The sequence below is a fragment of the Vipera berus genome (genome assembly GCF_964194415.1).
Source record: "Vipera berus genome assembly, chromosome: 1".
Classification (NCBI taxonomy): domain Eukaryota; kingdom Metazoa; phylum Chordata; class Lepidosauria; order Squamata; family Viperidae; genus Vipera; species Vipera berus.
Window position 1 is genome coordinate 15,219,281 of NC_138202.1, and position 27,595 is coordinate 15,246,875.

General features: G+C 44.0%; 1 protein-coding gene across 1 annotated transcript; it reads right to left on the minus strand.

The window, feature by feature from the left end:
* Positions 1-410: 410 nt before the first annotated feature.
* CACTIN (cactin, spliceosome C complex subunit) lies at positions 411-27,589 on the minus strand. Its single transcript, XM_081324429.1, has 10 exons — positions 27,430-27,589; positions 24,587-25,067; positions 21,987-22,082; positions 16,699-16,844; positions 10,704-10,866; positions 9,192-9,306; positions 7,414-7,606; positions 4,465-4,602; positions 2,628-2,899; positions 411-1,295 (listed from the first exon to the last, which is right to left on the minus strand). The coding sequence occupies exons 1-10, from the start codon at positions 27,546-27,548 to the stop codon at positions 805-807; spliced, it is 2,214 nt and encodes a 737-aa protein (XP_081180555.1). The 5' UTR covers positions 27,549-27,589; the 3' UTR covers positions 411-804.
* Positions 27,590-27,595: the final 6 nt, after the last annotated feature.

Here is a 27,595-nt window from a genome sequence, read left to right on the forward strand (position 1 = left end):
TAGAATGTGAGGAGGCCAATATGCAATGGAGGCATTTGGGTAATGACCACGTTGTGCAGTTTACCATTTTGGTGTTGCTGTGGCTTGCCCCACTCCCCACACAACATTCTTGTTATTCAACTCCCACCCCCTTTCAAAAAAAAAACAACCCCTCTGAGTCACAGCGTCCCCACATCTGGAACTATTTTCTTTTGTAACCATTTATTTAATCCGTTTTGAAAGCTACCAGCTGCTACTCATAGTTGCATCCTTCAGCTTAGTTTATTGATCAGCACTGAACAATCTGCACAGCTGGAGAAGACTGTGGATATACTTGCATAACTGAGTCTTCTTACAGCCCTCTTTAGAATAGGAAGCCTGTCTTTTCCTTTTTATGTTCTCCCATATTGGAGTAAAAAATACCAAACAAGTAGCACATATCCAAAATCTTTATCGTAGTTGGACGCCTTTTCTCAGCCTCCCATATCTATACATTCTCAGAAAACAAGGATAATCTCAGTCAAGCTATCAGCCACCTTGGTTAGGCACTAAATAAGCCTTTCCACCTAGCAGAGGAAAGAGCTCCATCTACTGCCAGAAAGACAATTCCCCCAGAACTGAATGGCTGCTTAACATCAGGGCAACCTTGAAACATTTTTTTAAAAAGATAATTTCTGACAGTAGTGGTCCTAACACTTTAGAAAAGCTGTACAGCCTGATGTTCCTATCTTGAAGGCCGCCATTTTGGTCCACTGTTCAAGGAACCAGTTCTCTTATCCACCATGTTTGTCCCTTCCTAAAATCAACCCACTCTCGGTCACCTCTTCAGCGCCTGTAACGGTAGCGTTTGAAGTGGAACCAGAGCTGGAAGATGCCATTGGCAAACTGGCAGCGGAAGCCATGCCGGTGAGAGTATTCCCACTCTCGGTTGACTATCTTGAAGGCAATATCTTCGTAAGGAGGTCCAGCATGGAAGCGCAGGGTGGCAAAGTCCTTGTTGTCTGGGCAAGCTTCCAGAAAATATTCTGGGGTGGAACGTTTGTCAATCAGGTCCGGGTAGAAGATATTAAACTTGTAACCCTGCACAATCTTGGGCGGGGGGTTGTCGAAATCGTAGTGGGTCTGGTTATACTTGTTCCACTCAAATCCGGTGTGCACTCGATTGAAGAAACGCGGCTTGCGAGGACGGTACTTGTCAGCCCACAGGTAGGCCTTGCCGGTCAAGGGCATTTCCACGCTGAACTGGGCCTCATCAGCTCCCATCCCTTCTTTGGCCCGGCGGAAAAATATATCCTCAGCACTCTCGCTAGCATCACCTGTAAGGGGAGAACACTGGGATTGGTGGGTGGCCTTGTGCACAACTGGCCACAGAATGCCTAAACATCTAACAATAATAAAGTTGGAAGGGGCCTTGGAGGTCATCTGTTTTATCTTTACAATTTTTTAGCCCCTGTGACTGGCAAGAAACAGAAGGCCCAAATACATCTGAACACCTTCACTATGGGATTTCACAGCAGTAAGCTGTCACCCAATTGTATTCCACCATTAAAGTAGCTGAAGTTTAATAAACATTTCATATTGATTTGGACTTCTATCCCAACCACAATAAACATTATGTTGCCTCTAGACGAGATGGGCAGCACACAAATCTAATAAATAAAATATCAAGTAGTTTTGATTAGGGGACTGACAGACTAGAACAAACATGTTCAATTTTATAGCTTGCTTAAAACAGATTTCTAATCAAACTGGTTTCCAGGCTCATTTTTAAAATTAAAGATCTGATTTCAATTGCCCTGACATGTGAAGGGTGAGGTTTGAGTTATGCTAAAAACTTGAAATGATGGTCAAGTCTACCTTCTTACTTTTTTTTTTAATATTTAAAAGTCTGGCATGCAAATAGCAGCAGGAGGCTCCTTAAAATGTCTCCATCAAGAGGCTTTCTGTAATTTTCCCATCCAGGATTCTGATAGTAAATGCAATACAGGTAGGCCTCATTTAGCAACTGGTTGCTTAGCAACCATTTGAAGTTACAATGGTCTCCTTCAAAGGTACTTATAACCCAGTTCTGGAGTTCTGATCCTGGCACAAAGACTGCATTTCAGATGCTTGGCCACCAGCTTATTGCAACAGTCATGTGATGCAATTTATGTCTTTTGCCAGAAATTGGCCTTTTTGACTACTTTCGGGGGGGGGGAACCCCATAGAAATGCATTCTCACTTAAAGATCACCACAAAAAAGATCATAAAATCAGTTTGATCACATGGTGCCTCAACTTGTGACGGTCATGATTTATGACAGAAATTCCAGGCTCTATTATGTTCGTAAGTCAAGGACTATGTCATGGTTCCGATGAATGAGACAAATCTACTCGTCTTCCTTCTGGATTCAGGGGTTATTTGTTTTAATTTCTGTTGTCTTAATTAGTTTATTATCTAATATTAAAAGGATGTTTCAAATGGGGCTGGGGAGGGAGGGAGGCCTAGCTGGCCATTTTGGAAATGGGAGATTTATTCCTCTCCAGGCCCTTTGCATTTCAGAACGTGAATTCCTTTTGTGGCACTGCGCCATATACACATTGACTGCATCACAGACACCGCCATCATGGAACCCGGATGAAGTCTCCTGCCATCCTCCCACTCCTTACCCGTGACCTGGAGCTGCTGCCGGGACAGCTGGAGGCGCTGGAGATCCTCGTCCGCGTCCACCACATGGGCATCAAAGGGGAGCTCGTGGGAGGTGAGCAGCCGGGGGCTGTATTTGCCGGCATCGTAGTCATCCAGGCTCTGCTGAATCAGGTCCTCCTCAATCAGCACTGCTTCTCCGTCTCCCTCGGCTTTGGCTTCAGCTTCCGGTTCAGGGCCAGGCTCCACGGAGGAGGGACCAGGCTGTGCTGGGGCTTTTTCCTCTGGCATTTGCCTGAGTAGAAGATGGGGAAGAGCAAAAAGAGTGCAGCAACTGGGGAACCCAGGACCTCTACAGCTTTTTGACTTGAACCATTCTTTTCGCGTTCAAACCTTCATTTGCTTTTCATCTCCCTAGAGCAGGGGTAGGCAACCTCGGCTCTTTTATGACTTGTGGACTTCAACTCCCAGAATTCCTGAGCCAGCAATGTGTTCTAGGTGTGGTCTTACTAAGGTTTTATAAAGCGGTACTAATACTTTGCGTGATCCTGATTCTATGCCTCTGTTTATACAACCCAGGATTGTATTAGCTTTTTTGGCTATTGCTGCACACCGCTGGCTCATGGTCAAGTGATTGTCCACTAGGACTCCAAGGTCCCTCTCACGGTTACTGCTTTTTTGCACACCAGGCTTCTTTTGTAAAAAAAAAAATGCTCTGGGCAGGACTCAAGAGAAACCCCAGCTGCACCAGTGCAAAAGAAGGTAGTGGCACACAGTGATGTGGACATGTGGACATGGTGGTGAACAGGACCATGTCACAGCTGGCAGTAGGTAGACGGGAAGCCAAAAGGTGATCATAAATGTGGACCTGAATTTTATTCCCATGACTGAGGGGTACTAGAGTGGCCAAAACTTCAGTGACTGGTGGTAAGCCTCTTTGTTCAGCACTATCACACTGAAATGTTAGTCACTGAACAAATACAACATTAAGCGGCGTCTATAATCTATAGGGACGCGGTGGCTCAGTGGGTTAGGACGCTGAGCTTGTCGATCAGAAGGTCGGCAGTTTGGCGGGTCGAATCCCGAGTGCTGCGTAACAGAGTGAGCGCCTGTTACTCGTCCCAGCTTCTGCCAACCTAGCAGTTCGAAAGCACGTAAAAATGCAAGTAGAAAAATAGGGACCACTCCGGTGGGAAGGTAACAGCGTTCCGTGCGCCTTTGGCGTCTAGTCATGCCGGCAACATGACCACGGAGACGTCCTCGGACAAGCGCTGGCTCTTCGGCTTTGAAACGGAGATGAGCACCGGCCCCTAGAGTCGGAAACGACTAGCACGCATGTGTGGGGGAACCTTTACCTTTACCTTATAATCTATAAGTCTGTATTTAATCCTTGTAATTTTAATTTGTCTTATGTGCTTAATTGTTTTTATATTTCTATTTTTACTGTGTTGTAAGTCGTCCAGGGTTGCTTTGGATGGCGAGACGGGCAGCATTTGAATTTAATAAACAAACAAATAAATATAATCCAAAACACACTTACTAGGGCAGCTTTTCTCAAATTGGGTAACTCCAGATATCTGGACTTCAGCTCCCAGAACTCTCAGTAAGGGCCACAGGGAATTTTGGGAGCTGAAGTCCATGTACCTGAAGGGAGCCCAGACTGAGCAACATACCAGGGACTATATAAAGCAGCAAGGATTCTCCTTGCATAGGAAGGATAGTACTGCTCTGATAATGTTGTTCATGTCACACAGCAGCTATGCATATAGATAGAAAAAGCACACGAGTCTTTATGCACTGGAATGAAAACATTTAAGTGTTAAGGATGAAGGAAGCAGGGAACAGCATCCCAATAGTTACCTGTGACTGCTACTGGCAGCTTCTGGGGATGGCGGCTCTTTTTTCATGATGGGGAAGAGGGGTTCACTTTCCACACCTTGTTCTTGTTTGAGCTTGTACAGCTTCTGGCGCAGGACGTCCTGATGCCGCTCTCGCAGCCTGTGACCCAGGAGGGAGAGAACACAGAATTAGTTATTATTATTATTATTATTATTATTATTATTATTATTATTATTATTATTATTATTATTATTATTATTATTATTATTATTATTTATTGAATTTTTATACCGCCCTTCTCCCGAAGGACTCAGGGCGGTGAACAGGGCATATAAATAGAAGTACAAAAGTTAAAAAAAGATTAAATAATTGCCCAATTAAAACAATCAAAATGTAAAACCCATTAAAACCCTAAGGTTCCCCCATCAGGCCAGGCCAGCTTGTTCAAATAAATGGGTCTTTAACCCGCGCCGGAAGGAGCGAAGATCCGGTGCCGTCCGGAGCTCAACCGGCAGTTGGTTCCATAAAGCCGGGGCGCCCACAGAGAAGGCCCTCCCCCTGGGGGCCACCAGCCGACATTCTCTGACCGGTGGCACCCTGAGGAGGCCCTCTCTGTGGGAACGCACAGGGCGGAGGGGAGTCGACGCCGGCAGCAGGTGGTCCCCGAGGTATTCCGGACCCATGCCATGTAAGGACTTAAAAACCATCACCAAGACCTTGAACCTCACCCGGAAGACAACTGGTAACCAATGCAGCTCGCGGAGCAAAGGTGTAACATGGGAGTACCGGGAAACTCCCAAGACAACTCTCACGGCCGCATTCTGTACCAGTTGGAGCATCCGAGTGGTCTTCAAGGGAAGCCCCATGTAAAGAGCATTGCAGTAGTCCAGACGAGAGGTCACGAGCGCATGAGTGACCGTACACAGGGCATCCCGGTCCAGATAGGGCCGCAACTGACGCACCAGGTGAACCTGAGCGAAAGCCCCCCTAGTCACGGCTACTATGTGATCTTCTAGAGTAAGCCGTGAATCTAGGAGGACTCCCAAGTTGCGAGCCCTATCCACGGGGGGTAAAAACTCACCCCCCATAGAAAGAGATGGAACATTTTGAATGTCCCGGGATGCCGGAATGTACAGCCACTCGGTCTTGTCAGGGTTGAGCTGAAGTCTGTTCCTCCCCATCCAGACCCAAACCGCCTCTAGGCAACGGGACATCACATCGAGGGCATCACTGGGGTGGTTTGGGGTCGAAATGAAAAGTTGGGTATCATCAGCATATTGATGATACCCAACTCCAAAACCACGAATGATCTCACCCAGCGGTTTCATGTAGATGTTAAACAGGAGAGGCGAGAGGACCGATCCCTGAGGAACTCCACAAACGAGAGCCCTAGGGGTCGACCTCTGCCCCCCTGCCAACACCGACTGCGAGCGTCCCAGGAGATAGGAGGAGAACCACTGAAGAACTGTGCCTCCCACTCCCAGTCCCCTGAGACGCCGCAGCAGGATACCATGGTCGATGGTATCGAAAGCCGCCGAGAGGTCTAATAGGACTAGGACAGAGGAATGTCCTCTGTCCCGAGCCCTCCAGAGATCATTCACCAGAGCGACCAATGCCGTCTCCGTGCTGTACCGGGGCCTGAAGCCCGATTGGGACGGGTCTAGATAATCCGCTTCATCCAGAACCAGAGGGAGCTGATGCTCCACCACACTCTCAACAACCTTCGCAAGAAAGCGAAGGTTGGAGACCGGACGAAAGTTGTTTAACACAGCTGGGTCCAAGGCAGGCTTCTTGAGGAGAGGTCTCACCACCGCCTCCTTCAAGACGGTGGGGAAATTACCCTCACTCAAAGAAGCAGATATAACTGCATGGAACCAGCCTCGTGTCCTCTCCCTAGCTGCATAAGCCAGCCAAGAAGGGCACGGGTCCAATAAACATGTGGTGGAGCTCAACCTCCCCATAATCCTGTCCACTTCCTCAGGGGTCACAGAATCAAACTCCTCCCAGATAACATTGACAAGACCGCCCGTGTCCTGATCGTCGGACTCTGCCCAGCTGGAGTCCAAACCGGTCCGAATCCGAGCGATTTTATCCGACAGATGTTGACCAAACTCCTCGGCACGACCCTGCAAGGGATCCTCCCTCACCTCCTGATTAAGGAGGGAGCGAGTCACCCTAAACAGGGCGGCCGGGCGATTATCTGTAGTTCCTGTAGCCAGATGTGTGTCTATGTATGTGTGAGAGAGAAAGAGAGAAAGAGTCTGTAGCAAGTAATGACAGCCAAGCTTCATGCTCCTTCCATGAAATCTATTCAGTCTGATTCCAATTTCCTGAATAAGGGCCCTATGCCAATGATGCTCAGGTGACAGGCATCGTACTGGGACAGCACAGCTCTCTTAAAATTTTGCCTCGATATTCACTATTCTTTGGCAATGTGCCCTTTCTAATCTCGTTTTCATCATTCTCCTCCTTTCCATCCCCACATTTATCATCCAAATATGGTCGAGCTCTTCTGTGGCTGTTCCGATATAATGAATGCTTCAAAAAATATATCAAACCCACTAAAACAGCCTCTTTAGTTAATCTTAAGAGGCACCTCTCCATCTCCAACCTGCACTTTCCAGTTGGATTAAAAGTCTCTTTTGAACTAAGCTTATTTTCCTGAAGACAACATGGATAAATCCATGTAGTTTTCCTGGTAGCAACATGGATGGGGTTGGCCAATGCTTTCTTTGGGGACATGTGTTCAATTTTACCATCAAGTTTACAGATATCAGCTAAGGATGGTTGATAAGGCCAATTGTTTCCACCAAAGCCAGCTAGCCAGGATGCTAGCCAGTCTGGTTTGGTCCAGTCATTTGGGAAAGTCTTGCTTCATTTGGAAGGAACATGGTATAAACCACTGTCCCCCCCTACACCCCCCCCGGATGGAGGTGGAGGTGGATATAAATCAGGTACATAACTATTTACCTGGCCCGTGCCATGTATGCCTTTAGCTGCTGGAGCAGGCTCTCCCAGTAGCCAATGTCCAAGTTGGGTCCCCCAGCCAGGATCTTGCCCTCAATTCCCTGGTAGATCACTTGCAACTGGTTGTAGGTCTTCCCTTTGAAGACAGATTGTACATCAGAACTCACTGAGGCATTCACCCCTTCACGTCGCTCTCCTGCAAGACACACAAAAAAGGAACCTATGACTGGAGGAAGATACTCCTTAAATCGTTAGGTCAGAAGAGGACGTGGAGACAATCGATTCCAGTGGCCAGGAAGAGTGTCTCTTGATCATGTATGTGTTCCACTTTGAGAGTGGGCAACTAAATTTCATTTTTGATGTGTACCGTTGTGCCCCACAGTAAAAAAATGACAATAAAGGTTATCTTATCTTATCTCAGACAATAGGACACGGCTTTTTTTTTACAGGATTTTGACAGGGTATTTTGAGATGGGATGATCCAGATGCTCATTTTAATTGCACTAAGTCTATTCAAAGAACTAGCAAGCCATATTTCCTGACATTTTCCATTATAAAACAGCAAAATTGCCTAGATTCTAAAGCAGTCTTCTTCAGCTGAGTGCCCACAGCAGTACTGGACTTCAATTCCCAGAATCCTTAGCTACATGGCAGGGAACTCTAGGATCCAAAGTTCGACACTGGTAGGATGATTCACCCAATCAGAATATGATGAGTGAAGGATGCACTTTGATTGTTCAAATAGAACAGAAGTAACAGAAAAGAAAGAATTGCCCCTACATTGAAGTATTCACGTCCGCTCAGATATTCAAGGAAATGAACTTGACAATAATGTAAAGAGTGCCTGTGTCAATGAACCTGGCTGGTTCTAGTTGCCACACACAATAGGAAGGGGGAATGGAGTATCTCTGTTAGTCTAAATGATATTGTGTCCTGTGGGTATCAAGGTCACTCACTCGCTGGGAAGAAGAGGGTTGGATGTTTTGTTAGAAAGCCCGCCAAACTATTCTATGGGGTAACGTAGTCATTGCATAGCCCCAAGGTAGGAACTTTTACTTCGCAATAGTGTAACTCTTTGGAGGGGATTTCAGACTTGGTTTCACTTTTGACTGTGCCGATATTTTGTATCCAATAAACATGTTCTTTGAGGAAGATGCAAGCCTCGGAGTTCTGATTTATTCAGTTCTATCTCTCGGAACCATGACAGCCTGGTTAAAACAAATAGAGGAACACATAAAAGCCACACTGTTGCCGGTGTCTACTATGCTCTGCCCAATCAAGAAGAGAAGATGACGCTTTTCAGAAGCAAAGTAGAGATCTATCAAAGAGGCATGGTGTAGGAATGATGGGGACTCTGATCATCCTGATCTCTGTTGGAAACAACATTTGCCAAGTGTGATCTTTCCAAAAAAGTCTTGGAAGTGCAATTAGTTGCCAATGTAAAATTCCCCAGTTGGCCAGGCCTGGGGAGAGGAGTAAATAAATTCTGGCTTGAATTGTATTCCTTCTATATGATTTTACGTCTTTTATCTGCAAAAAAATGCCCAAAGTCATTTGGATAGCGAGATGGGAGGTATCTAAATTTGATTAAACAAACAAATATATAAAATAAATAGGTATTGATGAGAATATGAAGAGGAACTAGAGTTCAGCGGGATGGGTAATATCAAATGCCTTCAGAAAATGGAAAACACCCTATTTTGCTGAAGACCAGCAATGGGTAAGGAACTATCTTTGGCTGGAATTAACTAAGTCCTAATTTTTTGTCTTTCTGCCCCTACCTGGTCCTTTCCCAGAAGCCTCCAGTTTCCGGAGTTTGGCTATTTCATCTTCAGTGATGATGGTCATGTCTCTCCAGAAATCCACATTCTTCCCTTGCTCCAACTCCATGTAAACCTGAAACAATAGGGGAAAAAAGATGAGAAGAGGGAGAAAAGAAGAAGAGAAAGAAAGAAAGAAAGAAAGAAAGAAAGAAAGAAAGAAAGAAAGAAAGAAAGAAAGAAAGAAAGAAAGAAAGAAAGAAAGAAAGAAAGAAAGAAAGAAAGAAAGAAAGAAAGAAAAGAAAAAGAAAGAAAGAAAGAAAGAAAGAAAGAAAGAAAGAAAGAAAGGAGAAAGAAAGAAAGAGAAAGAAAGAAAGAAAGGAAAGAAGGAAAGAAAGAAAGAAAGAAAGAAAGAAAGGAGGAGAAAAAAAGAAAGAGAAAGAAAGAAGGAAAGAAAGAAAGAAAGAAAGAAAGAAAGAAAGGAGAAAAAAAGAGAGAAAGAGAGAAAGAGAGAAAGAGAGAAAGAGAGAAAGAAAGAAAGAAAGAAAGAAAGAAAGAAAGAAAGAAAGAAAGAAAGAAAGAAAGAAAGAAAGAAAGAAAGAAAGAAGGAAAGAAAGAGAAGCAGCTACAATGCTTGTTTTCAACTGTTATCTCTTCTTGGAATTTGAAGTGAGGGAGGAATGGATGTTATAACAACAGGGACAGTAGGCATATCTGCAAAGGTTTTATTTTTCTCGTGCCAAATGGGGAGGAGAGAATGGGGGTGGGAACATAGTATCTGAAAAAAAATTAAACTAGAAAAAAGAAAGAGAAGCAAAGAAAAGAAACTAGAAAATACTGTAGCAAAATAGCTTCTTAAAATAATTTGCATTTATTCTCTCCTTTTGTTTATAGTCATCTGGACAAGGCAAATTGTTTAGTTACAAGTTTCATGGTTGTATTAAATTGCAATTGTTAACTAGCCCAGCCTCCTCCAGTCTGGTACAGGTAGTCCTCGACTTATGACCGGCCACTTGGCTTCCATTCAAACTTAGGACAGCTACCCCACCTCCCAAAAGGGCCTTGATGACCTGGTTCCAAAGTTCCAGTGGCCACAGCCCTGTGATTACATGGTATCAGCCACTCAGCCACTGGTCTGCATTTATGACCGTTTGCAGCATTCCATGGTAATGCCACCATGACTTACGACATTTTTGCTGAAAACCAGCCTTTGCTTCTGGTTTATGGCAAAACCAGCTCATAGCGAATAACGGGTTTGTTTAATGACCAGCTCAAAAAAAGTCATAAAATCAGGTTGGTTATATGGGTGACCCGCTTTACAACTGTCGTGACTTACGACCATCATGGGCAGGCTCCATTATGGTCATAAGTTGAGGAATACCTGTTATCTTCCAGATGGCTGGGTATTTGAGCCTTAATATATTTGCAAGCCACCAAGGAGAGGAAAGCTGAGTTGGACAAAATCTGAATCAGGGACAAGAAGACCTTTCTCTCCCTCCTGAAAGAACAGGATGGCCACCATCGGCTGGATACCTGGATGTCTTCTAGTAGATCCTCCATGTCGGAGACGGTGAGTCCATTTAGAAATGTGTAAGGTTCGTGCATCTCCACTGCCAAGTCATCATCTTCAGCACTGATGTATTTGGCCAAGAGATCAATTGGCTTGGCCCGCCCATCTCGGATCCGGATTTTGGAGCTGTCAGAAAGGGATATCCAGGGAGAAGGGTCAGAGCAATGGAGCTCAGGATAAAGATTTTGGGAAGGGTTCAATAGCTCTACATCTAGTGGGTATCCAAAGTTAGATCTCAGACATCTCCAAAGAAAGGAATTTTCCTTGCTACCCTCCAGAAACATCTTACTGATCAGAGCAGACAACCTTGGTGCAACGGACAAAATGCCCTTGCAGGTAAGGCAACTTTCTGTTTTAATTCTGAATATAATTGCTGGTACCAACTGTTCAACGTTATTGCGGCATGCAGACAGTAGGATTCATTCATTCTTTCAGGTTTTCCAGTCCTGGCAGGACAGACCACAAACTGTAAGGCATCCCCAATGGAACGGTATGGCAGCCACGGAGGTACCTCTTATAGTGATGATCTTTATCCCAAGTTGATACAACAGGTTTTATGATATTAAAGTGTAACCCTGTGATTCAGGTCTTGGGGAAGGAGCGATATTTTAAAAAAACTTTCCAATTAAGTGGACATCACTTTCTATAGTCATCTAGACAGGCATGCTGTGTCCATCCTGCAGACATGTCCAAGCCAACAAAGGCAAGATTGCTGGATCATATTTTTAATTGTGGGCTGTTGCCTGTCTATCTGCCTATCAAGGGTCCTCATTTTGTCATCCTCATTTTGTCATCAAACGCTTAAAGGAATGACAGGTTTGTCCTGAAAGATCTCATCTGAAATGCCTCCATTTCCTCTTGATCCTAAGCAAATAGTATCCACATTTCTGCTGCACAAAGTAAAACTGCCATACTTTAAGTATTTGAATACTTAAATCTTCATTTTTTTCAGGCTGATGTTTTTCCTTCCTCCAGAAGCATCATGATAAGCTGTCAAAAGCCACTTAAGTGCTACCAATTAGTGCAACATCAGTGGATGGGGCAATCTTTATTTATTTATTTATTTATTTAATTAAATTTTTATACCGCCCTTCTCCCGAAGGACTCAGGGCGGTGAACAGGGCATATCTTAAAACTACAAAAGTACAAAAGTTAAAAAAGAATTAAATTATTGCCCACAATAAAAACAATAATATATATATATAAATATTAAAACCCTAAGTAATTCCCCATCAGGCCAGGCCAGCTTGTTCAAATAAATGGGTCTTTAACCCGCGCCGGAAGGAGCGGAGATCCGGTGCCATCCGGAGCTCAACCGGCAGCTGATTCCACAAAGCCGGAGCGCCCACAGAGAAGGCCCTCCCCCTGGGGGCCACCAGTCGACATTCTCTGACTGGAGGCACCCTGAGGAGGCCCTCTCTGTGGGAACGCACAGGGCGGAGGGGAGTCGACGCCGGCAGCAGGTGGTCCCCGAGGTATTCCGGACCCATGCCATGTAAGGACTTAAAAACCATCACTAAGACCTTGAACCTCACCCGGAAGACAACTGGTAACCAATGCAGCTCGCGGAGCAAAGGTGTAACATGGGAGTACCGGGAAACTCCCAAGACAACTCTCGCGGCCGCATTCTGTACCAGTTGGAGCCTCCGAGTGGTCTTCAAGGGAAGCCCCATGTAGAGAGCATTGCAATAGTCAAGACGAGAGGTCACGAGCGCATGAGTGACCGTACACAGGACATCCCGGTCTAGATAGGGCCGCAACTGCCGCACCAGGCGAACCTGTGCGAAAGCCCCCCTGGTCACGGCTACTACATGATCTTCTAAGGTAAGCCGTGCATCCAGGAGGACTCCCAAGTTGCGAGCCCTATCTACGGGGGGTAAAAACTCACCCCCCATAGAAAGTGATGGAACGTTTTGAATGTCCCGGGATGCCGGAATGTACAGCCACTCAGTCTTGTCAGGGTTGAGTTGAAGTCTGTTCCTCCCCATCCAGACCCGAACCGCCTCCAGGCAACGGGACATCACAGCGAGGGCATCACTGGGGTGGTTTGGGGTTGAAATAAAAAGTTGGGTATCATCAGCATATTGATGATACCCAACTCCAAAACCACGAATGATCTCACCCAGCGGTTTCATGTAGATGTTGAACAGGAGAGGCGAGAGAACCGAACCCTGAGGAACTCCACAAACGAGAGACCTAGGGGCCGATCTCTGCCCCCCTGCCAACACCGACTGCGAACGTCCCAGGAGATAGGAGGAGAACCACCGAAGAACTGTGCCTCCCACTCCCAATCCCCTGAGACGCCGCAGCAGGATACCATGGTCGATGGTATCGAAAGCCGCCGAGAGGTCTAATAGGACCAGGACAGAGGAATATCCCCTATCCCGGGCCCTCCAGAGATCATTCACCAGAGCGACCAATGCCGTCTCCGTGCTGTACCCGGGCCTGAAACCCGATTGGTACGGGTCTAGATAATCCGCTTCATCCAGGACCAGAGGGAGCTGATGCGCCACCACACTCTCAACAACCTTCGCAAGAAAGCGAAGGTTGGAGACTGGACGAAAGTTGTTCAAGACAGCTGGGTCCAAGGCAGGGTTCTTGAGGAGAGGTCTCACCACCGCCTCCTTCAAGACGGTGGGGAAATTACCCTCACTCAAGGAAGCAGATATCACCACCTGGAACCAGCCTCGTGTCCTCTCCCTGGCTGCATAAACCAGCCAGGAAGGGCACGGATCCAATAAACATGTGGTGGAGCTCAACCTCCCCATAATCCTGTCCACTTCATCAGGGGTCACAGAATCAAACTCTTCCCAGATAACATTGACAAGACCGCCCGTGTCCTGATCGTCAGACTCTGCCCAGCTGGAGTCCAAACCGGTCCGAATCCGAGCGATTTTATCCGACAGATGTTGACCAAACTCCTCGGCACGACCCTGCAAGGGATCCTCCCTCACCTCCTGATTAAGGAGGGAGCGAGTCACCCTAAACAGGGCGGCTGGGCGATTATCTGCGGACGCGATGAGGGCAGAGAAGTAATTACACCTCGCTGCCCTCATCGCTGCGAGATAAGACCTAATATAGGTTCTTAACCGCAACCGGTCGGATTCGGATCGGCTGGACCTCCAGCAGCTCTCTAGGCCCCGTTTCCGACGCTTCATCTCCCGGAGCTCCACGGAGAACCATGGAGCTCGATGGGATCTGCACCGGGTCAGGGGCCGCAGGGGTACAACTCGGTCCAGTGCCTCAGTGGCTGCCCTTTCCCAGGCTTCCACTAAGGCATCCGCCGAGCTGTGAGCGACGGAGGCAGGTGGGGATCCCAGCGCTGCCTGGAACCCGAGAGGGTCCATTAAGCGTCTGGGGCGGTACCATCTAGTTGGTTCCACATCCCCACGGTGGGGGGTGGCAAGACGGAAGACCAGCCGCAGGAGGTGATGATCGGTCCATGACAGGGGCATAATAAATGGAGAGCCCCCACCAAGATCATCCAACCACCGTCCAGATAAAAAAGCCAAGTCAAGGGTGTGGCCTCCCTCATGAGTTGGTTCAGAAATTACCTGCGTCAGGTCCATGGCCGTCATGGAAGCCATGAACTCCCGGGCTAACTCAGATGACCCTCCCAGGGATGGCAGATTGAAGTCACCCAAAACTAGAAGTTTGGGGAACTCAATCACCAAACCGGAGAGGACATCGAGTAGTACGGGCAGGGCTGCCGCTGTGTGACTAGGCGAAACGTACACCAGCAGCAAGCCCAACTGCGCCCCCGAACCAAACCTCAAAAAGAGAGACTCACACCCGACTATCTGAAGAACGGTGGTCTCCCACGGACATAAGGTCTCCCTAATAACAACCGCCACTCCTCCGCCCCTACCTTGAGCCCGAGGCCGGTGTAACGCTCGGAAACCTGGTGGGCAAATGTCAACCAAAGGGACCCCACCCTCTGGACCCAACCAGGTCTCGGTGATACAAGCCAGGTCCGCATGCTCACCCTCCACCAGATCCCGCACAAGGGGAGCCTTATTAACCACGGACCTGGCATTCAGGTACACCAGCCGGAGCTCAGGAGGCTGCACATCTTCGCTCCCGGCACCTCGGGGAAGAACCAGAGGGTCGGAGCGCCTCACCGCTTGCAAACAGCGGAGACGGCCCTCCCGGTAACGATACGGCCCTCTGTCCATACGCCTGCTGCCATACCCCAGTGTCGTGGGAATCGGTAATCCCACGACCCGCTCCCGAGCCCCAGATGTAACCACAACCCGCTCCCCCCGAACGCCGTCAGACCCAGGCCTGGCCTGCAACACGGTTGTATGGCCACCCCCCACAGCCAGACAACCATTACCCCCCACCCCCCTCCCCAACCCCCTAAGAATTTGACTAAAAAATTAACCAGGGGCCTCTTATTAAATTTATATCGAGAGCCCCTGGCCTTACCCAGCCATCTCTCAGGGTCCCAATAATTGGGCCCTTCATCGAGACTGGGGATAGAAAAGAGGGCGGGACGCACCCAGGAGAGGGGGGCACCCCTGAGGGCGAGCAAGTCCGTATCGGAATATCGGTACATACAGTCCGAGCAAATCCAGAGAGGGCAGTCCAATAGTTAAAAAGTCCAACAGGAGGTTCGAAGGTAAGGAGTGGAACATTTGGGCCATCCACCAACCTACTGCCACTCGGTTGGATGCTCCCAGGGGCAGCCCACAACCCTTTGATGATGAGATCAACTAGCCTAAGTATCAGAACATCTAATACCATGCCTAATATTAGCTAACATATTATACGTTATTGTATAACTACAGGCAATCCTCAACTTACAACCAGACATTCCACGACTGATCGATGTTACAACAGACCTACCTCCCCCCCCAGGTGCTTAACAACCTGGTTCAAAGCACTGACTGCCACCCCCCTCCATGGTCACATGACCACGTCAGGGCTCAGCAACCGGTCTGCATTTATTGTTGTTTCTAGTGACTCATGGTCACATGACCACATTTTACAACATTTTTGCTAACAACCAGCATTTACTTCCAGATTTCAGCAAAACTGGCCCATAGCAAGTCATGGGTTTGCTTCATGAGTATGTTGGTCATTAAACAGCAGTCACAAAAAAGGTTCAGCTTGGTCACATGGGTGATCGATCCATTTTACAACTTTATGGACTTACAACCTTAATGGGAAGTTTCCACTGAATTCAAGATTCACTATAATGCCATATATATATATATATATATATATATATATATATATATACACACACACACATATATATATATATGTATGTATGTATGTATGTATGTATGTATATGATGTATATGTATATGTATATGTATATGTGTATATGTGTATATATATGTGTGTGTGTATATATATATATATACACACACACATATACATATATTACAGTATACATATATATATATATACATACACAGTATACATATATATATACATACACAGTATATGTATATATATATGTATATATATGTATGTATACGTATACACACACACACACACACATATATATAAAATACCTAGTACCTCACTAAGATTAGTTTGCGGCTCTTTCAAAGAGTTCTTATGCTTGTAAATATCATTACAAAGCTGGATTTGATGGAAAATATGAAGGAAAGCTCAAGTCAAGCTCCTGATCCATCTGATCCAGTACTGTGGAGTCTTCTTGACTAAAGAAAACCATTCCCCCAAATCCTAGCAGTTGGAGAACCCAAGAAATTCCAAACTAGTTGTTTCACCGTTAGGCGATCAATTTTTCCCCTGCTCTTCAACTGATCATATTGGAAGGTTTTTGCTTCCCTCGGACTTCAAAGAAATATACTGGCAGATCAGATCTGAGAATTATGCTGTGGACTAGTAACTTCAAGAAGTGGTTTTATTATTCTTTTACACTTGGGAACTTAATTTCTCTGTCCCCTGAAGACCTAGCTTCCATCCATTGTCCCCGTTTACCGTAGCTTGGCTTGCTGAAGATGGAAATTGTCCTCTTGCTCCTCCCACGTCTTGAAATGCTCCGCCTCTTTCTCCCGCTGCAACATCTCCAGCTCTTGCTCCCTCATGGCTTTTTCCCGCTCTCGCTCCAGGCGGAGCTGCTTCACCTGGTATATGTGGGGAAGGGAGGGATTAGAAACACTCCAGGGCAGTGACTCTCAACCTCAGCAATTTTAAGATGTGTGGTTTCAACAGCTGAACTCCACACATCTTAAAGCTGCTGAGGTTGAGAAAGACTGCTCCAGAGACACGGAGCAGAGCAGTATTGGACCCTGACCCTGATCCTGAAGTTCAGCATCAGAATTCATGGATGACATCCCAGGTTGAGGTCAGAGATGTGGGTTTTCTGAAAACACGTGGAACCAGAAAAATGTCTTATGCAAATGAGCAAGGCTCCCATTAGCATGCTGATGTCAATACAGATAGTTCTCAACTTACAACAGTTCATTTAGTGATCATTCAAAGTTACAATAGCACTGAAAAAAGTGACTTATGACCATTTTTCACACTTACATCTATTACAGCAGGGATCTGCAACCTTGACAACTTTAAGACTTGTGGACTTCCGTTCCCAGAATTCTGGGAGCGGAAGTCCACAAGTCTTACAAGGAGAAAAGAGACAGGCGCTCGTGGCGCGTAAATGAGAATTTGTTTAGAAATCAGAGAAATGTGGAAGAATGCAAACAGCGGATGAAGGATTTTTTTGAAACTAATATGAACAAAGGTACTTCTATGGACATGGTGTGGAGAACAGCTTTTATCTCTTTGATTCCGAAGGAAGACCAAGATGTTACTCAAGTTAAAAATTATAGACCGATATCGCTTTTAAACACAGATTACAAGATATTTGCTAAGGTTTTGGCTAATAGACTGATGAGGGTTCTGCAACAGGTGATTCATGGGGATCAAACAGGGTTTATTAGTGGTAGGCAAATGAAAAATAATGTGAGGCATATAGTTGATGTGTTAGAGTTTTTGGAAAGGAACAACCAGATTGCTGCGGTGCTAATTTTTTTAGATGCTGAAAAAGCTTTTGATCAATTGAATTGGAAATTTTTGTTGAAAGTTTTAGATAAAATGGATTTTGGGGAAAATTTTTTACAACCGATTAGGGCATTATATCAAAAACAAACTGCCCGAATTATAGTTAATAATAGCTTGACAGAAGCATGTAATATTGAGAAGGGCACAAGGCAAGGGTGTCCGTTATCGCCCTTGTTATTTGTGTTAACATTAGAAATATTATTGGTTAAAATTCGGAATTCAGAAAAAATTAAGGGGATTCAAATTGGAGATCAGGACTACAGAGAGCATTCGCAGACGATCTGGTTGTTACAGTGACCCAGCCAGAGAACTCTGTTGTGGACCTGATGGAGATAATAACACAATATGGGAAGGTTTCTGGATTTAAGGTTAATGTACAAAAAACAAAAATTTTGGCCAAAAACATGACAACACCGCAAAAGGCCCTTTTAGAAGGATTAACTGGATTTGAGATTGTTAAAAGGGTTAAATATTTGGGGGTGATTTTGTCGCCCTCTAATACAAAGCTATATAAAAATAATTATGAAAAATTATGGGGGAAAATTCAAAAAAGATTTGGAGAGTTGGAAAAAATTGCAATTGTCTTTGTTGGGACGGATTGCAGCAGTAAAAATGAATGTCCTGCCTACATTTTTATTTTTATTTCAAATGATACCGATTCTTAAGAAAGATTCTAATCTGGAGGAATGGCAGCGAGGTATCAATAAATTTGTGTGGGCAGGGAAAAAACCACGAGTTAAATTTAAGATTATGCAGGATACTCGTGAGAGAGGTGGCCTTAAATTGCCTAATTTTAAATTATATTATGAAGCTGCTGCATTAGTAGGAATAAGTGACTGGATTAATTTGACGCAAGGGAGGTTATTAAATCTTGAGGGCCACGATTTGTTGTTTGGCTGGCATGCATATTTGTTGTATGATAAGAAGGTAGACAACGTGTTTAGGGTGCATATTTTAAGACAGGCATTGTTGAGAGTTTGGAAGAAGTACAGACATAAGTTAAGTTGCAAGATACCATTGTGGGCAATTCCAAAACACGCAATAGAAAATATACATGCTGGCTTCAAACATGATTTGACTACGTACAAGGAGATTCTCAGTTTGGAAAGAAATGTTTGGTGTTTGAAATCATATAGCCTCTTGCGAGAAGAGAAGGTTGTTCAAAATTGGTTTCAATATACTCAGTTACGGGCCAGGTGGAAAGAAGACCAGAAAAATGGATTTACAATGACTGATGAAAATTTGATAAAGCAAATTAGGAATCAGGGACCAGCACATATCAAACGGATATATCTTGCATTGATAGAGATTGACTCAGAAACAGAGCTTGTTAAGGATTGTATGATAAAATGGGCCCAAAATATCCAGGAAGTTATCACAATGGACACGTGGGAAAAGATTTGGGTGAGGAACGTAAAATTTACACAAGCTCAAAATTTAAGACAGAATTTTTACAAAATGTTTTATAGATGGCATTTAGATCCCAAAAAGCTTGCAAGTATGTATCCGAATTATCAGCCTAAATGTTGGAGGTGCGGTGATGAAGATGCAACATATTTTCACATATGGTGGACATGTAAAAAGGTTAAGGCTTTTTGGATACAAGTCTGGTGGAATATGCAGAAGATTTTTAAACAGAGGTTAAAGTTTTGTCCGCAATTTTTTTTGTTGGGAATAATTACAGATGCCACAGTTGTGGACACCAAGTTGATGTTGAATTTAATTACGGCGGCAAGACTTTTGATAGGCCAATACTGGAAGAAAGAGGAACTGCCGACCATAGAGGAGTGGACTTTAAAGGTTTCCGACCTGGCAGAGATGGCGAAGATTTCGGCCTATTTGAAAGATCATTCGCAAGAACGCTATATTATGGAATGGAGAAAATGGATTGATTTTATCCAGAACAAGTATAGGGTTAAGAAGTTTTATGTAGCATTTGAATAAGTCTTCTTTCGTTTTTTTTTTCCTTTATTATCTTAGTTTTTTTTTATATATATATTCAATATTATTATTATTTGTTTTATCTTATATAAGCTAGAGTGATGGATTTTAGAGTTTATAATTGTTAGTATATGATTGTTTATGATTGCTTTTTATATATATACCTTGTATTTAGCTCTGGGAAGTCGGGGGGGGGGAGGGGGGGAGGGGGGGAGGTAGGGAGGGGGGAGGAGGGAGGGGGAAGGGGGGATTCTTAAAGGAAAACTGTATTTTAAAACTCTTCAATAAAAAAAAATAGAAAAAAAAAGGTTGCAGACCCCTGTATTACAGCATCCTCATGGTCACATGATCAAAACTCAGACGCTTGACAACTGACTCATAGTTATGATGGTTGCAGTGTCCCAGGGTCATGTGATCACCTTTTGTGACCTTCTGAGAAGCAAAGTCAATGGGGAAGCCAGATTCACTTAACAACCGTGTTACTAGCTTAAGAATTGCATTTAACGTTTGTGGGCAAGAAAAGTCGTAAAATGGGGGCAAAACTCACTTAATAAAATGTCTCACTTAGCAACAGACATTTGGGGCTCAATTGTGGTCATAAGTAAAGAACTAGCTGTAGTTATAGTGAGTGGAAAAATTTAAAGTACATTGATATGGGGGGAAAAACAAGGCTAGGCCTCTTTGCGAACTCTGAAGACTACATTCAAAGAAACTAAAAGCTTCTTTGGCGCTATGGTGGTGCAGTGGTTACAATGCAGTATTGCAGACTAAGTCTGCCCACAGCCAGACATTCAATCCTGACCGACTCAAGGTTGACCCAGCCTTCCAAGATTGATAAAATGAGGAGCCAAATTATTGGGGGGCAATATGCTGACTCTGTAAATTGCTTAGAGAGGGCTGTAAAGCACTGTGAAGCGGTATATAAGTCTAAGTGCTATTACCATTTGAACGTGGAGAAAAATGATGTTTATTGGAAATAAAACACATTATATCTTTGAAATGGCAACTGTCCCAAAGTGGAAATGCTGATTCCAGATAAATTTCTGATCAATATCTCTGGTTTAATTTCTGGCATTTTAGAAAAAGTATAAGAAAAAGCTGTTTGCAAATCTGGAAGGGTTGATGTCACCAATCATTTAGATTGAGTTTGACAAAACTGCAGTTTCATTCTATACAACACAGCTTCTTCTGTTCAACCCAACAACATGAAACCAGAATTTCACTGCTGTCGTTGAAAAATTTCTTTAATGGAAATTTTTATAAAGAAGAAACATCTGCATTTCCCAAAAGAAAATGGTTCATTCCAAAAAATACATAAAATTAACTCTGAGTATAAAGTTAAGATCTCAGTAGCTTTGTTCCCCTTATAACATCTAATAAGTCTGTGGCGGCAAACCTGGGGCATGCAGAGCCCTTTCTGTGGGCACGCGCGCCATCGCCCCAGTCCTAGGCCTTCAGCTGGGTTTTATAAAACCTTTTCGCTTTAGGCCTCCACTGCCATGTGCAAAAAAAAAAGGTTCAATCAATCAATCAATTTCAACTTTTCGCAGGAAAAAAAAAGATCTCGCAAAGTTGGAATTGATTGAACTTTTTAGTCCCACCCAGTCTGCAGTTACCACCACAGCCACGCCCACCCAATGGGCCACGCCCACCCGGCACCCGACGATACATAAGTGGGTTTTGAGTTGCAGTTTGGGCACTCAGTCTCTAAAAGTTTCGCCATCACTGTAATAATTTAAGACAAGCTGTGTGAGCAAACAGCTTGTCTTAACTTAAGTTTCTTCAAAGTGAACTGGGCGGCATATAAATTTAATGGGTAAATAAAATAAACTGTTAAATAAAATATTTGTAATTAGTTCCATTACAAATAAAATATCCTAGGTCCCTATTTCAGGATTTCTCAAACAGGACTTTTATCTCTCAAAATTCTCTGCAATGGCTAAAAGTCAGACATTTGGAATTTGTTCAGCTAGAAAAACATTGATTAGGAAAAAAATGTATACTTTGTCTTGGATATCACTCCATGTATCTGGACCATTCCGTATGAAAATGTAGGTCTTAAGAAAGGTGGTACCTTAAATTCAGAAGTGAAATGTGCTATCTGAATGATAACCGAAAGAACTTAAAATACAGAAAAATAATTTGGGTCAGTTCACCGATGTACACTGCAAGTTTATATCTTGGAATTAAAAAAGTGGTTCTTGGTTAAAACAGCAGTGCAAGATTCAAAGGGTTCTCTCCCTTTATTTTATTTTGATTCTTACCTTCTGCAACTCAAGGCGATTTTCTTCTTGGATCCGCTTGTTCCGATCTTTCAGTTCTTTCTCCTCTAAGTGTCCAATTCCCTTTTTTTCCAAAGCCTAAAAAAAACAACAACCCACAAACCACCAAACCCTAAGAGTCAAACTAATATCAGAGAAAAGGGTGGTGGGAAGGAAGGAAGGAAGGAAGGAAGGAAGGAAGGAAGGAAGGAAGGAAGGAAGGAAGGAAGGAAGGAAAGAAGGAAGGAAGGAAGGAAGGAAGGAAGGAAGGAAGGAAGGAAGGAAGGAAGGAAGGAAGGAAGGAAGGAAGGAAGGAAGGAAGGAAGGAAGGAAGGAAGGAAGGAAGGAAGGTAGGTTTTGGTCAGGCTCAACTGGCAACAATGTCCCTGTAGTTTTCTTGACAACACTGGAAGTGATTTGCCATTGTCTTCTTCCTCCCAGGTCCCAAAGATGTTGTTCAAAAGGCAACTGGACATTTTTTCTTTCTTTGAAAATATTTCGCTTCTTATCCAAGAAGCTTCTTAGTTTTTCAGCAGAACTGAAGAAGCTTGTTGGACGAGAAGCGAAATGTTTTCAAAGAAAAAACAAAAAAAGTCCAGCTGCCTTTTAAAAGGTACCTTTGGGACAACCATGACCTGTATGATTGAGAATCTCCACAGACATCTTCTTCCCAGCATTGTTAGGGAGCAAGGCTGGCCCAAAGGCACCCAACTGGCTTTTTGGCTAAGGTAAAACTCACAGTCTCTTGGTTTTTAGCCCAGCCTTTGACCAATGCACCAAACTGGCTTTCTCGTGTGCCTAGAGTTCAGTTAAATAAAGCTTTAGATATTGTTTATGAGTATCTTCAAATCAATGTTGACTCCTGGGACTGCCTAGACTAGTCCTTGCATTTTTCTAGGCACGATTTTGGAAGTGATTTTCCCCCTTGTCTTCTACTTCCTAAAACTGAAACAGCATGACTGGCCCGAGGTCACCCATCTCCGTGCACAAGATAGGACTAGAACTCACCATTTTCTGCTTTCTAGCCTGGTGCCTTAACCACTACACCAAACAGGCTCTCTATACGCATTTTAGCCAATGATAATCTTATAATATTAACTTTGTACCTGAATGGAATATTATTGAAATAAGAAATGTAAGAAACAACCTTTTAAATCATGGGTCTATGTGGACTTATGCTATAGTGAACGTTACTTTAAGGCAGTATTTGCCCTCTGTTAATTTTCACCAAGGCTTGAATAAACATTTTGAGATTATGTACACATTCTTTGCATCAGACAAGAGCAGCCCATCTGCCTGGGTAAAATAATTGATCTGAGAATATGATTTGCCCCAAACATATACTTCCAGGTTTTTCCACCCCTTTCATGTCACCAACAACAAATTTCATCTATTTCCTCTGGAATACTCCCATATTAATTTGAAGTTTTATTGTACTTGTGATTTTCGATAGTCTTCCACAGCTTGGTGTTTGGCAGATATTTTACACCATTCTTCAGTCACAGCCATAGGGCACAAATGATGGATTATGGGAACTGAAATGGAACACTTTTCTAGAAGGGCACCAGGCTGAGGAAGACTTCTCAAGGAAGGAGGTTGGTCTATCTGTCTGCTTAAGGTACAGAAGGATCTTGACAGAATAGAACACTGGCCACTATCTAACAAAATGAAATTCAATGGTGAAAAAAGTAAGGTTCTACATTTAGGCAAGAAAAACCAAATGCACAGATATAGTATAGGTGGTTCCTTGCTCAATAATTACTGTGAAAGGGATCTTGGACTACCAGTGGACACTTAAATATGAGCCAGCAGTGTGCTGTAGCTGCCAGAAAAGCCAAAAAGCTAGGCTGCATTAACAGAGGGATAGAATCAAGATCACGTGAAGTGTTAATACCACTTCACAATGCCCTGGTAATGCCACACGTGGAATATTGCATCCAGTTTTGGTTACCACGATATAAAAAAGATGTTGAGGCTCTAGAAAGAGTACAGAGAAGAGCAACAAAGATGATTAGGGGGCTGGAGGCTAAAACATGTAAGGAATGGCTGCTGGAATTGGGTATGTCTAGTTTAATGAAGAGAAGCACGAGGGGTGACAGGAGAACAGTGTTCCAATAGGGGCTGCCACAAAGAAGAGGGAGTCAAGCTATTCCCCAAAGCACCTGAAGGCAGGACAAGAAGCAACGGATGGAAACTAACCAAGGAGAGAAGCAACCTAGAACTAAGGAGAAACTTCCTGACAGTTAGAACAATTAACCAGTGGAACAACCTGCCTCCAGAAGCTGTGAATGCTCCAACACTGGAGGTTTTTAAGAAGAGACTGGAAAGACATTTGCCTGAAATGGTATAGGGTTTCCTGCCTGAGCAGGGGATTGGACTAGATGGCCTCCAACATCCCTTCCAACTTTTTTATTATTGTTGTTGTTGCTGTTGTTATTACTGTCTAATCTTAACCTCTCACTCCACAGCTTTCACAACAACCCTGAAGGATGAATCAGATTATGAGCAAGAAACCGCACCTTACAGAGGTGTTTCTCTTGAGATGATTCACTGCTACCCTGCACCACCTGTCTTGAGATGGTAGACATGAATTCAGGACTTACCTTGCTCCAGATGAAAGCCCCTAGTAGGTTGTTGTCTCCGAAAGGGTTGTCGGTATTGGTGTAACCCATATACTCTTCTCCCCATCCCATCTTCTCCCGTTTTTTTCGTTCCTTGGCCTCCTTCTTGGCTAGACGTCGGGCCCGTTTCTCTTCAGGGGTTTCAAGAGCCTTCATCAACTCCTTTTGGTTTTTTTTCTCCTCTTTCAATCTCAAGCGTTCCTGGACGCTTAGCTGCTCACCGAAGTCACCCTTGGAGCTCTGTGAGTGGGAGGACGATTGGGATGTCATGGAAGACACTGAGGACCTGGATTCAGAACGCTTCCGGTACTTCTTCCCCCTCCTCTCGCTTTTATGGCCCCTTTTTTCTGAAGAGGATTCTGAATTGGAAGACCACTCCCGGTGACGTGAAGAATGTCTCTTGTGACGCTGGTCCTTGCTTTTTCCTTTTTTCTTTCCCCATTTTTGGCTCTCTTCCTCTGAGCTGAAAAATAAAAGCTTTGATGTTAGTTTAAGACTTATGGCCTCCGAGGCGCTTCTTTGTGATCCTTACAGCCCCCTCTGAGCCTAACAGATGCAAACCAATAAGGCTTTGTGGTAGGAAAAAAGAGGAAAAGTTGCGTTTTAAGTTTTAGAATAGGCACATCACAATTAAAAAAAGAACAAAATCCTTTCCCGTCCTAGTCTTTGCTCTTTTGTGATGTAACCCCATGCACTCTGAAGACTTCAGTCCCCCAAACTGTTAAAAGCGGCCCTTGGCCCCAAAATCTTCCTCATCCTTGTTGTATATTTACATTTTTGCATTCGGCTTAAGAGCTTATTGCCTCAGCTAAATCAGCATTCATCAATACATTACACCCACCAACCTGAATTGCCAAAGATCTTGTTGAACTGGCCCAGAATTTATCTCCCACAAAATCTACTGTAAAACAATTACGCGCCATCTGATGCAGACAAAGTCCAAGCTATTTACATTGAGGTGACTTGATCTGAAAACACTGATACCTTTCAATTTATTATTCCCTGGCTTTTTCCTATGGCCCCTTAAGGTTGACATAAGACTGACTTTATTTATTTATTTACCGTATTTATCGGCGTATAACACGCACCGGCGTATAACACGCACCTCATTTTAAAAAGGAAATTTCAGGAAAAAAACTTAAATTTCAAATAAATAACTATGGGTCATTAACATTATATCGGCGTATAACACGCACACATCATTTGCCCCCTATTTTCAGGAAGAAAAAGTGCGTGTTATACGCCGATAAATACGGTATTTATTTTATTGGATTTGTATACCACCCTATTCCCGTAGGACTCAGGGCGGTTTACAGGGCAGTTAAAACCATGAATACAAAAAATTAAAAACAACTAAAACAATTAAATTAAATTCAAGCCCCAAGAGTAAATCTAAAACCCAGTTAAATTAACAACCCCACAGTCTGGACCAAACAGATCGAAGAGCCAAGTTTTCAGGTCCCGGCGAAATGAGCGAAGGTCGGGGGCAGTCCTAAGTTCTGTGGGGAGCTGGTTCCATAGGGCAGGCGCACCCACAGAGAACGCCCTCCCCCTGGGAATAACCCGCCGGCATTCATTAACCAGCGGTACCCTGAGAAGGCCCTCCCTGTGGGGGCGCACAGGACGATGATGCCAACTTTCAGCAGATTACCTGCTTGTTCTTAATTTGTCATAGTTGAAATAAGGGAGTCCATAAAATCCTGCTTATAATGAGAAGTTGGACACTTCTCAGAAAGCTTTCTCTCATTGTGACAAATGGTTTATAGTGAAATGAGATTACAAACATTTATTCCCCACATCAGATTATTCTGTAAAATAGTCTCCAATAACTATAACTGCACATGCTTTTAATTTATTAAGCTTCCACTTCCCTTTCCTTTTCTTGTTACCTAATTCAGACAGCAAATTAGATTCTTATGCTCTATTAATAGAGTGTAATGAAGACAAATGCCCTGTAAGACTCCAGTGGGGAAAAAAATTGGTTATACAGATAATCCTCGTTTAGTGACTTATCTCATGTAATGACCATTATGATGGTGATGAAAAAGTAACTTTACAACCAATTCTTGCATTTACAATGTTTGCAATCTGTAAAACAGAGGAAAGCTGAAGCAAGATCCTAAGCAGTCACAGTTTCATTTAGTAACTTCTTTGCTAACAACAATGTTGCTGGTACCAATTGTGATTGCTATATGAGAACTACCTGTATTGTATTACATTCTAAAGTCTCTCTTTCTAAAAAAAATCTCATATATGGATAATGTAACAGTAAAAGCAGTGGGTACTGTTATGACTGTTATTGAGACAATTGGGTTTTGAGGTCTAGTATGTTGTTTCTCAACTTTGGCAAGTTTAAGATGCATGGACCTCAACTCCCAGAATCCCCCAACCTGCATACTGGGAGTTGAGGTCCACACATCTCAAACTTGCCAAGATTGAAAAACACTGGCCTAAAGGTAGAACTTACTGAGTTCTACCATGAAATATGCAGTTTCGTATTTTCACTCTCAAGAGTGCTGGGGATGCAAGGCAGCAGATTCTGCCTTCAAAGTCATAGCTACTCAGAGGGACTTGCTCCACAGCCGTTACCCCTTAAAAACTGCTCCATTCTTATCCAAACTTCACAGGATAGGAAGCAGGACCTGGGCTTTAAAATCTTCACCGTTAAACTTTCATTTGAGTGCAGCTCCCTAAATACAAGTTATTCACTCTAGACAAGAAGCACCCACCAGGAGCTTATTCCTAAAGCCTTTCTACATTCGAGTAACTCTATGATCCTGCACTTCTATGATCATGAATCTTGGAACCGCATTCGTTCATCTCACCTCCCTTCCCGATTTCTTCTTCTTCTCCTTCCCCGACTTTCTCGCTCTTCAGACCTAGATCGACTTCTCCGCCGACGCCGTTCTCTAGACCTGGACCTGGACCTGGACCTGGACCCCATGGCCACTCCAGGACTGTCCCCCTGGGCACTTCCTATTTCGCGAAGAG

What these genes read in the sequence shown, in the direction of transcription:
- CACTIN (XM_081324429.1), bottom strand. Translation starts at nt 27,548, where the DNA reads ATGGGGTCCAGGTCCAGGTCCAGGTCCAGGTCTAGAGAACGGCGTCGG. An exon ending in ATCGCCTTGAGTTGCAGAAG is followed by an intron (nt 16,845 to 21,986) that starts GTAAGAATCAAA and finishes CACATATACCAG; the next exon opens with GTGAAGCAGCTCCGCCTGGA. An exon ending in ATCTACTAGAAGACATCCAG is followed by an intron (nt 9,307 to 10,703) that starts GTATCCAGCCGA and finishes CTATTGTTTCAG; the next exon opens with GTTTACATGGAGTTGGAGCA.